This window comes from Octodon degus, unplaced genomic scaffold (genome assembly GCF_000260255.1).
Source record: "Octodon degus isolate 3935 unplaced genomic scaffold, OctDeg1.0 scaffold00147, whole genome shotgun sequence".
NCBI classification, from domain to species: Eukaryota; Metazoa; Chordata; class Mammalia; order Rodentia; family Octodontidae; genus Octodon; species Octodon degus.
In genome coordinates, this window is record NW_004524723.1 from 1394789 (window position 1) to 1408170 (window position 13382).

General features: G+C 42.0%; 1 protein-coding gene and 1 pseudogene across 1 annotated transcript in view; both read left to right on the forward strand.

The window, feature by feature from the left end:
- LOC111812863 overlaps nucleotides 1-2389 on the forward strand; it is a 3176-nt pseudogene extending 787 nt beyond the window's left edge.
- Nucleotides 1-12703, forward strand: part of Exog (exo/endonuclease G) — a 38775-nt gene extending 26072 nt beyond the window's left edge. The window contains exon 6 of the mRNA XM_004642151.2: nucleotides 11164-12703. Within this exon, the coding sequence (XP_004642208.1) occupies nucleotides 11164-11625 (462 nt within the window). The 3' untranslated portion in view covers nucleotides 11626-12703. The remainder of the gene's footprint in view (nucleotides 1-11163) is intronic.
- The last annotated feature ends 679 nt before the right edge of the window (nucleotides 12704-13382 follow it).

A 13382-nucleotide genomic window follows, 5' to 3' on the forward strand; every position in this document is an offset into this window, starting at 1 on the left:
CTCCTGTGCCACCCAGAGGAGGGATATGGCTTAGTAGAATAAGTGCTTGCCTGGCAAGCGCTGGGGCCTGAATAAATAAAAAAAAAAACAATTAAAAAAAAAAAAAGAAAATAAAAAGCTTTCTGATCAACTGCAGCAGAAAATTGAGAATGGGCAACAGCATCAAGCAGCTGAGCTTGAATGTGAGGAAAATGTTATTCCAGATTCACCAATAACAACCTTTTCATTTTCTGGCATTAACCGACTACAAAGAAAGGAGAATCTCCATGTTCGATATGTGGAAAAAACAAATACTAAATTGGAGCATTCTGTGTGTACAAATGAAATATGTGGAATAAGCAGTTGTCCCACTGATAAGTCATCTTTTAATTTAGTTGCTGAAACACTTGGACTTGGTGTTGAAGAGGAAAGTGAATCGCAAAGTTCCATAAGCCCTGTTGGTGTTGAGCTGTACCACTCTCTGGAAGGAGATCACAAGAAACATCCTTTTGAGGAATCCATGAGAAATACTAACGATAGTTTAAGATTTTTAGAATCTACTTCAGAGACTCCATCTCAAGAAGAATTGACCCACTCGGGTGTCATCTCCTGTGTTTTCATCTCCTGTGTTTGTACCTACATCTAATGTGAAAAGTAGTTTAGGTTTCAATATAAGTTTGTCCCCTTCTCTTTTAGACACTGGGAAACAAAACAATCCCAAAACAACCCCTTTCAGCAGCACTTCTGTTTCTAGGTCAGAGAAAGCTAGATCAAAATCTAAAGATAGTGCCCTTTTCACACACCGTAGCCTTGGATCCGAAGTGAACAAGGCCACTAGCCAGTCTTCTTCTAGCAAGCAGATTCTTAAAAATATAAGTGAATCCATAAATGAATAAGATATTACTGATCGCACTAAAGGCACTGTTACTGATAAACATATAGTGTTCCTGAAATCTCTGGGAGGCAGAACATCCAAAAGGAAGAAAACTGAGGAAGAAAGTGAACATGAAGTAGGCTGCCCCCAAGCCTCCTTTGATAAAGAAAATTCTTTTCCTTTTTCAATGGATAGTCACCTTGCCATGAATGGGGACCACATCATGGACAGACCTCTGGATCTGTCTAATCAGTTTTCAGCTATTCAGCGTCAAGAGAAAAGCCAAGGAAATGAGGCTTCCAAACACAGAATCAAGCAAGTGACTCTTTACGAAGCTTTTAAGCCCATTCCAAAGAGCTTTTTCTCAAGCCACAAGGCCTTGAATGGGAACTGCCCGGTGCCCAGACTCCCCAGAGGAGCACTGTTTGCAGGAGTGTGCCCACCAGTCTTTGTGCAGATCCCCTCCACACAACCAGACAGCGTCACCTATAAAAGAAGAAAATTCCATCTTCAAAATCTCTCCACATCCACATGGAACTTTGGAGACAGAGAATCTTTTTGATGAGATGAGAGGTGGTGGTTCTAATGAGCAAACAAAAGTAAAAACCAGGTCAGTCCGTGGAGGATGTGAGCCCACATCAGTTCTTCAGTTAAACCTTGCAGAATTGCCAAAACTAAGCCTAGTAACAACCAAGATGCATCCTTTGAAAATATCCAGTGGAGTGTAGATCCAGGAGCAGACCTTTCTCAGTATAAAATGGATCTTACTGTAATAGACACAAAGGATGACAGTCAAGAGTAGGAGGAGAGACAGTAGACATGGACTGTACATTGGTCAGTGAAACTTGGCTTTTAAAGGTGAAGAAACAAGAGCAAAAAGGAGAAAGAAGTCCAAATAGAGAAAGAAAGATGAATGATACCTTGGAAGATATGTTTGATCGGACAACACAGGAAGAATACAAATCTTGTTTGGCAGAGAGTTTCCCTCAGGTGGTAAATGAATTGAAGGAATTATCTGCTGCCATAAGGGAACCAATTGTACATAATGATAAACAAGATAAAGTCAAGCAGAAAGCGTTTGTAGAGCCATATTTTAAAGATAATGAGAGAGAGACTAGCCTACGGAATTTTCCTCATATTGAGGTGGTTTGGAAAAAAGAAGAGAGAAGAAAATTGCTTGGGCATACGTGTAAGGAATGTGAAATTTATTATGCAGATATGCCAGCAGAAGAAAGAGAAAAGAAACTGGCTTCCTGCTCAAGACACCAATTTCGATATATTCCACCCAACACACCAGAGAATTTCTGGGAAGTTGGTTTTCCTTCCACCCAGACTTGTATGGAGAGAGGTTACATAAAGGAAGGTCTTGACCTTTGTCCTCGTACAAAAAGACGGCAGCCTTGCAACGCAATGTTTTCTCCAAAGAGCAAGGAGCAGAAGATATAGAGGCCGAAGCAGAAACAGAAAAACAAAAAGCAGTTTCCTTCCCTTCAGTTGTTGATAGTTAAAGTTGTATTAAACATTGATTTTTTGATTTTCTGTAAAAAAAAAAAAAAAGGTTTATAACATATATGTTTGGCAACTACAGTTTTTCCTGAACGTTATCTGTAGTAGTATGCAAACTGAGGCCACCCATATAGCATCCAGTCATAGAAGTACTATTTCGTTCAAGTTGTACAACATGTTATTTTGAATTGATTGTTAGTTTAATAACTGGGAGATTGCTCTCACACGACTCTAGATTTTGTTCTCTTAAAAACATCAGATGGATTGCTTACACGTGGCATGTGTTCTCGTAAGCATCAGTTTGTTAGACAAGAGTATCTGTCTTTTGTGTGAGGCAGTCTTGCTATGTAGTTCAGGCTGGCCTTGAGCTCACTCTATAGTTGAGGCTGTGATCTCCTGCTTCTGCTTCCAGAATGCTGGGATTACAGGCAGGTGCCGCTGCCACTGATATTATCAGCCTTTTTAGATTGAGTATACAATCCTCAGTTCAACTTAGTGCTCACCCAGCCCATTCATATATTCAGTCTAGCCCTTCTTGGTGCTTGAGTTTGTAATCCTAGCTCCACTGAAAATGTTACACCAGCATCTATAGTACTAGGGTGTGGAACTGAGGAGCCATCCAGCTAAGCCTTTTACTTCCCAAGGTGACACAATATAGCAACCACTACAGTCGCGTAGGGTCACTGTGGAGCAGGGGCCGGCTGACTGCATGGTGGTCTAGAGGGGGTGCCGGCACCACTTGGGCTGGTACGGCAATGCTGTAGCTGCCGAAGCCCTGGCTTATTTTGATCTGCCTTATCTTAAACTCCTCTTCGTTTTTCTTTTTTTCTTGTGGTGGTGGAGTACATCCTTAAACATTTTTTTCTGAAAGTCAGTAGATGGTAAAATTCAAGTCCTTCATTTTCTGAAAATGCCCTAAAACTTGTTAATGGGGCTTAAGAGTTTACGTGTGTGGCAAGCTCTTGAGGGCAGGTTGCGTATACTGTGAGTTGTCTTTCTAGCATCATCTTGAGGGCCACGCCAAGGCTGTTGCTTCTGTTGCACCGTATTCTGCAATGGATTTTTAAGTCACACTTCTCGGTTCTGACACCCTTAACTCATGGACATTGATTGAGGAGTGTAAGGCATCTGAGCTTTGGCTCCCTCTTTACTTTTTTTTTTTTTTTTAACCTTAACGGTGTCATCATATTCATCTTTCATCTTCCAGAAATATGTGGCCGTTGCCAGCCTACTGATGTGCCCTTTTGTCCTTCTCAGCCCTTCCATGTGCATGTTCAGCTCCGTGCCAGGCAGCCTCCTGACCTGGAAACCCGCTTTAATTGTATTCATTCATTATTTGCAAAACAAGCTAATATCTTCCATAAGTGATGTGAAAAATAACTCCATTTTTATAGAAATGTGGCAAGAACAAAATAAAGGCTTTTTCTTTCATCTAGATTTAGTTGTTGTAAACCTTTTGCCATACTTATGCTCCCCTTCCCGACATAGATATGTATATAACCATTTTTTATTCTGGATCATATGAGAGTTGGTTGCAGGTATCTTGTCCTGTTCCTCTCATTTTATTATTTCACACAACAGTAGAATAATTATCAGATTCATGAAATTCTGTATGCAATAGTAATAGTTAATATGTCTATATTTGAATTTTACCAGTTGCCCCCAAAATGTCCTTTGTGCAGATTTTTCTTCATCTGGCATCCAGTCCAGGATTGTTCATTGATCCCTTGTCATGTGTCTGTATCTCTTTAATCTGACCATTTTCTTGAAGGCAGGTGGGCTGTTCTATAGTACGACCTTCAGGTTGGATTGTTAGTGTTCTTCTCATGACGGATGATGTTTCTGGCAGAACATCACCAGTGGTCTTGTGTGTCACAGGAGGAGGAGGTATGTGTGTTGGTCCATCTTTGGTTAAGGTGTTGTCTGCCAAATTTCTTTTTTATTTTTCAGACAGGGTCTTGCTGTGTATCCCAGGCTGACCTTGAACTCCTCATATAGCCCAGGCTGGCTTCATAATGAGTGGCTGTGGCAATCCTCCTGCTAAGTGCTAGGGTTATAGGCGTGTACCACCATGACTGGTGGTGTCTGCCCAATTTCTTCACCATTTTCCCCCTTGAAATTCATAAGCAATGTGTGGGAATACTTTGAGGCCATGGTCTGCTCTTACCCAGCAGTTTGAGCGTCTGTTGATAATTCTTGTCTGAAGTAGTTGTTGCTATAGTATTTGACAAAGAATGATTTTTCTAATTCTAATTTCTCCTACCAATCTTAGGTCTTTTCCGTCTAATTTGTTATCAGTATAGCTGCGTGGATTCTTGATTTTATTCAGTGTTAATCAGTTTGTTGTGATTATTCATCTTGATGCTCAGATTGCCATGATTTGGTCCCTGGGATTCCCTTCAAGTTGTCCTCTGTGTTGTTTTGCCTCATCAGGGTTTTTTTTTTAGCATTTCCTACTTTCTGGCCTAAAGCTATGTTTCAGGCTCCGCTTGGCCCAACTCCAGCATCAGCCATTTCTCTAAGGAGCTCTGGGTCCCTCTTAGTGGCAGTTGATATTTGGAAATGAGTATCTAGACAGCAAATTGACTCCAGAGTGTTTGTTCTGCTGTTTAGCTTATGTGTGGTCACAACATTTATTTTTAGCTTTTTAAAAGAGAGAGAGCCCCGAGGAACCTGGCATGCATGCATTCTCCTGCCTTCAGTGGTCCCCGTCAGGAAGGTCTTTCCTCCCCATCTTCTGCGTTCCTGTGTTTCTTTGAAAAAGATGAGGGTTTCCAGACGCTGGTCATGAAGAAGGTGGACAGCTCTGTTGTGCTTGTATGTGCTGGCTGTAATTCATATCCCTGGAGAGTCGAAGCATTTATCTTTCTCAGAAGCACATCAGAGTGACTTTTTTCACTAACGAAGTTTTCTATGATAATATAGCTTTTATAGCTAAAATAATTGTACTGTTGATTTCTATTGGTTTATTGAAAGGCACAGTTAAAGCTTCATTTTGTTTGATCAATATTATATGCCTGTATCTAGTAATCTGAAGAACTGCTTTGAGGATAACAATATGCAATATAACAACCGTTGTTAATTTCCTGTCATCTTGTTTTGAGATTATCATTTGTGTTGTTTTTAAAATATTTTATTCTCTTTAAAATAAAAAAATACAGCTTTTGTTAGATTTGTCATTATTTTTTTAGGTTAAAGAAGTTTAAACCAAAAAATCTGTAGCGTATTTGTTAGAAGCAAAACGATGTGGTCTGTTAGTACATAATTGGCAAAATTATCTTGAAATTCTTGCTATTTTAAATTTTTAAATAGGCCCAGATTTTACATGTATGTGTACTCACATGGGAGGTTAAAAAGTGTACGGTAAAGAGATTGCTGTGCTCTTCATGCAGAGCACACATTTATAAACTTGGGAGAATTTGCCGAGGAGGGCAGCCCATCGGGACCCCTCCTATCTCCCAGGAGCTGTTCCTTTCTCCATTTGAATTTGCCAAGAATTTTGCTAAGGAAAAGGGAAGCCTAGACAAGGAGAAGAAATGGGAAGAGAGAGCGTACATGCTGAGAAACTGAGTTAGAGCATTCACATGGGGAGGAAACAAAAGCAGAAGGAAAGGTCATTGCCTGGTGACAGACACTTTGAGTGGCCGACTAAAAATTCAGACTGTTCTCTAGCGAGCAGGGCCTTTTAAAAGTAGGTAGTTCATTATAAGACATGCAGATAAAATTATGTCCTTTCCTGATGCTGAGAGCCGTAATAGCATTGCACAGCCCTAGAGATCAGTTTGTTCCTCTCAAGGAACAAATAGTTTGAATCATGAATTCCTGTCTCCAAGGGAATGCCTTGCAATTATGCTTGGAAAGGGTTTTGTTTTATTGCATAGCCATTTCCTGTTTACTGCATGTTTACAGCTATACTCTAAACCTTACTTTAGGAGAACATACCCAGTGAAAATGGGTATTTGTTCAGTTTTCTATCCAGGCAGTGAATCATATTTATGTTCATCCTTCAGATGAAGGGAAGTACTTGAACTGACATTTTTTTTTTTTTTTAATTTTAGGAAAAGATTTATAGGGTGTTCAGGGTCTCACTACTAGATCAGACACGTAGTGATCAGCCTGTTTACAGCCTCCCAAGAGCTGGGATTACAGGTGCGTGCCACCATGCCCAGTCTCAATTGCTGTCTCAGCAGGCCCCGGGGGCAGGGCTGGCACAGCAGCCCCGAGGATCGAACCCCCGACTCCTGCACCTGCTTGCAGGTGCTTTAATCTGCTGAGCTATTTGGCCGGCCCAGTAAACTGGCGTTGAGGCCACAGACACCAGGCAGTATGTAAGGAGCTGTGTATATGCTGTCTCAGTCAGGCCCCTACAACCTTTCTTAGACAAGGAAACAGCATCGTAGGGGTCAAATCCGAGTGATGCAGCTAGCATTTGTCAAGGGGGAGATCCAGACGTGGGCCTTGCTGTTGCCGCCTTTGAAGAGAGTCACCAGTCATTCATAGCATTGCTCTGTGAGGTTCTCAAGAGTCTACGATAAAAAGACTCCTGTGATCGTGATGTAAAAAAGCTTAAGGCCAACAGGTAATAAATGATGGTGTGGGTGGAGAGCAGGTACACGTAATATTTGCTAGCATGCAGAAACAGCAGAAAATGGGCCATGAGGAGGATTCCTTCCAGCCAGGCACAAATGTCTCCTAGAATATGTGGGAGAGGATCTCAGCATCGTAGGACTTGAGTGAATGTGAGCCTGAGGGAAGAGGAGGAGCAGTGACTTTATCCGAAGCGAGTCGTCTGACAGCTCTAATCAGACTCATCCCTTTATTGTAACTGAGGTCATCTGTGTGCTTTCTCTGATGTGCCTATTTCAAGAAGAGATTGATTCCAAACAAGTGAAACATACCTGAAGATTGTGGCATGAACATTAGAAATGACCTGACGAGAAAGTGAACTGCAGATCTTACAACACGGTGGTGGTGGTGGTGGTGGTGGTGGTGGTGGTGGTGGTGGTGGTGGAGGTGTTCCAAGTACTTAGTCTTACCTTCCTTCTCTAGCCGCTTACCACCTGCCTTTAGAGGGGGAGGAAATTGAAAACTTGCCCCCAGGAGTCTTCAGGCATAATGTGATGGATACAAAGAAGTACTTTTTTTTTTTTTTTAAGTCTCCTGTTTTATATTTAGGAAAAACTTATTTCTGCTTCTGCCTTAATTATAAAATAAGTTACCGGTTATTTCCTGACCCCTACCCTACCTAGCAGGGGGCAGCCCACTGCTAGGTAGAAACTGCAGTTTCTGCATGCTAGCAAATACTACTTGTACCTGCTCTCCACCCACACCATCGTTTATTACCTGTTGGCCTTAAGCTATTTTACATCAAGAGTCTGAGAAGATGGTACTTGTGTGGCTTCCAGTGTTTGAGCGGCGTCACTAGCACCTGCTGGGGCTGTAGATGACACTAGGGTGACAACACTTCTTTGTGACTTTTCTCCACCTGATGGGTCCCTCTTGTTCTCTTCTGTCTTCTCAAATACAGATTCCTGATTTACCGAACTCCCAAGGTTTTCTCTCACTTGGTTGGCACAGCTGTGAGAGGGCTTGCTCTCTTGGTGTGCCCAGCAGTATTGTTTTTGGGATTTCTTTTTCTGTCTTGCTAGGGGAATGTCACCAGATATATCTGTCTGATTCTAGTAGGAACTTATTTTTTTTTCTCAAGATGCTGCTTAATAGTTATTTGAAGGGACAGTAACCATATATATGTGATGCTGAAAATGATGCGCTTAGCCTGGGTATTGCTTCTTGCCATCCTCTTCTGATTGTGGGGACAGAAGTAAGTTATTATTATTTATGTCTCTTGGATGGAAGAAAACAAGCTCAGGCCAGCATATGAGAAAACTGACTTCGGATCACAGATGAGTGGCAGCTTAGAGCTGTTACATAGATTGTATTTTCTCGTCATCCCAGGGGATTTCCCATTTTTGTTAGTCTTGAGAAGAGTTTGGTGCTTTGAGGTAATCCCCCAGCAGCAAAGATTCGTTCTGAGGTGTTTTTGTTCCTAAATCTCATGTGAAAGGGTTGTTGCTGATCTGTTGATACTAAAGATTTGTTTAGGTTAAGCCCGAGAAAGCATTCGTTCGGGCATTATTTGTGCCTAATTTGATTTCTCTTTCTGAAAAGAGACCTTTCACTGTTTTAATCTTCCTTGATGCCATGTTTCTCCATTGTCCTGCTCTAAAACCTCCCTTTTCAGTTGGCATCCTGCTTTTTGAATGACATTTACCACAAAAATACCTCTTTACCTTGGTCTTGCAGATTTTGAAGTCTTTTTTTAGCTGACCTATCATTGTGTCCTATCAGTTCTGCAAGTAGGCTGCTTCAGGATTCCTGAATAAATAAACAAGATGTGGGTGGTCCAGACTTCAGCCTGATACCAGTGAGGTCTCTGAGCTTTTAGCCCACTGCACTCTTTGACTTCAGTGCCTGTGAGTGACCAGGAACATTTTCTGGAAGTCTTTTGTTTTCTCCAAAGTGGAAAAAATTATTATGTAACTTGAGTTTTCTGCCAAGAAGATAGCCCTAAAATATGTTAAGGTTGAATTCTGTTTTAAATCTTCAATTCAAAAAAGAAACTGGTTTGTATTTCCAAGTAGGGATGATTCCTGCTTTAGACATTTTAAAGATGTTTGCTGAAAATAAAGCTGACTGAATCATAAAAGAGATGGTAGCTCAGGTTTTTTTCTACTTATTTTTAGTGATAATATTTTACTTTTTGAATCATCCTAAGAAGGTCATGTCTGAAAGGACTGCATCTTGCAGTCCTAGTAGAAATTTCAGTGTCAGTGAAGTTTCTTCAAGGTAGCCACGGGCTGGGTGTAAAGCTCTGCAGTACAGCATGTGCTTAGCATGGCCAAGGACCTGGATTCACTTCTCATCATTAAAGGCAAACAAACCTAAAATAGTTCATTTCGGTGCAGTAAAGCTATGGAACTTAAAATGTCAAGCTTTTTATTTTTTCCTGGAATTTAATTATCTTAATTAGGAGCCCTTGTTGGCAGCAAATGGGCATGACCAGTTAATTACACTGGAAAATTGCAGTACAAGGAGTCCATGAGGAAGTGAATGGTGTGGAAGGAAGGCTTTTACTATGTGAGCTGTTTTGGTGCTGAGGAATGCCCACAAGGTGGCGCCAAGAGTTTGCTTAACTGTTGGGTCCCCAGTTGGCACCTAGAGCCCTTGAAACCCAGTCCAGCCTCCCCATCTTGTGAGGTGTGACTCTTTGTAGTCTACATTCTGGTGCCCACCTTCCCGGAGCCTCTGGAGTGCTGTTATCTGGGCTGTGCCTTGATGTTTAGCTGTAGTCTGCCTACAAGAAGCTGTGGGTATTGGCTCCCTCTAGATGGTAGAGTCTCAAGAACCGGCAGATTACACTCCTTTGTGCATTTCCAACAGGACCAGGGCCAGGGCCTCTGAGTTTCACTGTTGGCTTAGCTTCTGTGGATGATCTGTGGGCCGCTTGTACACTTCCATATGGCTCACCTTCAGTGTATGTTTGCTTGATAAGTATGCTATGTTCCTAGCTGCATGCAGGACTTTTAGAATGAGTATTTTGTGCCTATAGTTTGTCTAGTTTCATAAATCTCCTCCTGCATGAAAGCAGTCAGTTTAGAGAGAGTTGGTTGGAGAAACCCTTCCTGTGGGTGGGTCTTTCCTTTGGCCCTGCAGTGGTCAGGGCAGAAGCTGTCTTGAGACAGACAGCAGATGGCCATGGAGTTCCCAGGCTCCATGCCACGTAGGTGGGAGTTTGAAGAGAGCAGAAAGAATCTGCTTTGTAGTTCTCATTTCATTGCCTCCTTTGGATTCCCAACAGGGAATCCTGCAGCTTGCAGGACTATATGACCAGGAAAGGAAAACTGCTCTTACTGGGGAGAGATCTGGGAAGGGCAGAGGTGCCATGTGCATAGTTTAGTTGGGCTATGTCATTTTACTGGGGACCATTAAGTAAATGGTTCAGTTTTTCTTTTTTAGACAACAGATAAGGACTTGAAGCCTTTTAGCTGTCTACTAAAAGGAATTTGAAAAGGTTTCATAATAATATTATATCATTAATCCAGGCAACCTCTATAGGCAGTTAGTCATTTTCACAGCCTCACCCTGGCTGTGGCTTCTTGATTGTGGGAATACCTTTCCAGAGTGTTCAGCTTGACAACATGTTCAGAAGTTCTGTGTTTGATAGCCTAAAAGTATGCAAAACTCTGAGCAAAAGCATTAGCATTTACTTAATTTTAAAAAATGAGCCACAGTCCAGGTGATACCAGAGATAGTGTTGCTGTGGTGTCTTGACTCCTCTCAAAGCTGTTTGTTTAGATCCCTAGTGAGTTTTATAAACCAAGGCCATGTTTTCATTTCTAGAGCGGGGAGTACCCAAGCTAGCAGTTTTGACCTTTCAATGTTTAGAGAAACAGATTCTGATTATGAGATGAAAAGAAAATGACAACTTTTCTTGTCCGTTAAAACCAGGACTGACTCATGGCAACCCTTTGTCCTTTGTCATACAGACAGAGCAGAGACTGTGACTCTTGCTCTTTGGGGTGGTGTTATTTTAAAAAATGTGATCAAAATTGACCTGTTAGATACTCACTTTCTCTGTCTTTATTTTTAGTTATTACCGTTGGCAACTGAATTTTATTTCATTGGGATATGGTAAAGTAGCTTATAAGAGCATTTCTAGAAATATAGCTAATAAATCTTTTGAAGGAAAGTTTGGGAACTACTTGCATGAATCAGCATGGCTAACACGGCTGCTTTGTTTTTAGGTGATTGGTGAGGACAATGTAGCAGTCCCTTCACACCTTTATAAGGTGATCCTGGCGCGCAGAAGCCCCGAGTCTACTGAACCGCTGGCACTGGGGGCCTTCGTGGTGCCCAATGAAGCCATTGGCTTTCAGCCTCAGCTGACGGAATTCCAAGTGAGCCTCCAGGACCTTGAGAAGTTGTCAGGACTGGTATTTTTCCCTCAGTTGGATAGAACTAGCAATATCAGGAATATCTGCGCAGTGGACACCTGTAAGCTCCTGGATTTCCAGAAATTTACTCTGTACCTGAACACAAGAAAGATTGAGGGAGCCTGTTCACTGCACAGGCTGGAAAAAGTCATGGAAAACTTGAAGAACACAGGGATTGAACCAGATGATTACTTCCTGAGTTGCTATGAAAAGAAACTAGAAGAACTCACAGCTAAGGAAAAGTCTGAAACCCAGACAAGAAAGCCATCCTAGTTACCTCAGAAGATAAATGCTGGTCCGCTGTAAGGAAGCAGGCATGACCTCTGCAAGCTCATGCGTTTTCATGGCTTGCTTTAAAGAAATGATGGAATCCTAAATTTGAGGCTAAAATTCCCTCTGAACAGTGAATGACCTACAATTATTTTTTCAGTGTTATTATTATTTTAGTTTGGGGACTGCTCAGTAAGGAAGCAGTCAGTCTGCAGACAGAGAGCTGATCTTGCATCAAATTGACATGAGTACTGTGTCACCAAAGTGGCATTGCCTTTAGGTCCCTCTCGATGAATAGTGTGAAGAAAGGTGCTGTTTGTTTGTATGCCTCCAAATCATAGTGTCTTCGGTATATCTGTTTGCTCAGCCTCTTGAAGCTTGCTATTGGATGTTTTGTTTCCCTAGGATCTGATTAGCTGTTAGAAATCTTCCATTAGCCCGCCTAAGAACAGTATACAGTATAATTCATTTATGTATTTCTTCTCTCATGAACCTTCAGAAGCACCCAACACCTGTGTTTTCTGCTCACTGTGTTTTCCCACACTAAACTCGGTACTTTACTTGTATTGTCCTGTAGTGACCCCCTGTGGTAGTGACCAGTCAGTCCCATTTTACCTGTGAGAAAATTGAGATTCAGAGAGCTCTGAATCTTGCCTGTGGAGTTCTGTTTTCCAAGTAAGTTATTTGCAAATTGTGGGGGCTAAGAAAAACAAGGCAGAAAGTAAGTTCAAACTTTCCCTGACAGATGTGGACTCAAGTACCTGCTGCTTGCTTCTGTGGTGTCTGTAAGATGAGTCTTTTTTTTTGTTGGCTACATGAACTAAAGGAACTTTAATGTCTTCAGACATGGAATGTTTGTTAGCTCTTAGAAAGAAACAGCCAAAGCAAGTGTATGAAAGTTCAAAGATGATGCTTTATAGGGTTTGTGAGTGTCCCTGCTTGGCTCCAGGGGGACTTCATAATCATATGGGGCCAGTGTCTGTGTCCTTGCTCCCTCTGTGCCTGGGGTCCACCTGCATGGCACAGAGCAGGGGAAGCTTGGGCCCAGAGCTGCGAGAACTGTTAGCATCCTGGGGGAAAGGGCAGCTGTTTTTCTTTCTTTCTTTTTTTTTTTTCTTCCTCGAATGCCTTCAGGGCACTTTTGGCCAGCGGGAGAGTTGTGAGGAGAGTTGTGAGGTTCGAACTCCAGCAACCTGAGGCTGACAGCTTTGTGGAAGCAGCCACTTAAAGGACTGAGCTAGGGCCAGGCCCCCCCTAGGGGTTTTTTTTTTTTTTTTTTTTTTTTTTAGGGCAGCTGTTTTTCTCAAGCAGATCTCTAGAGTTGGGTTTACCCAAGTTCTTTCATGTGGTAGTGTAACAGTGATAGTAAGACATCTTGGGGAGACAGACTCATTGAAATCTGTCATGCCACTGTTAGCTTTCCAAGTGGTACCACAAGAAAATTTATGATGTCTTTGTGTTAGTCTTTCATGGAGATATCAAGTCTTTAAGGTAGTGGTGAGAAGATAGTGATTTACTTTGCTCCTTTTCTGAGCGAAAAGGGAAACTTGGGAAGTGGAACATGATAGTCTTATTATTAACCGTCTGTTTTGTCACACCGTTCCCCATTAACTTGTGCTGGTCCTTCTCATAGGTATAGAGAGAATGTCACTGTGACCAAACTCTGTTTCTTTCTCTTCACTGGGGAGGTGGTGGTGTTGCCTGAGTTTTCTCCAGGAGTCCACAGGCGCACCTCCAGGGACGAGTCCTAGGCACTCGCT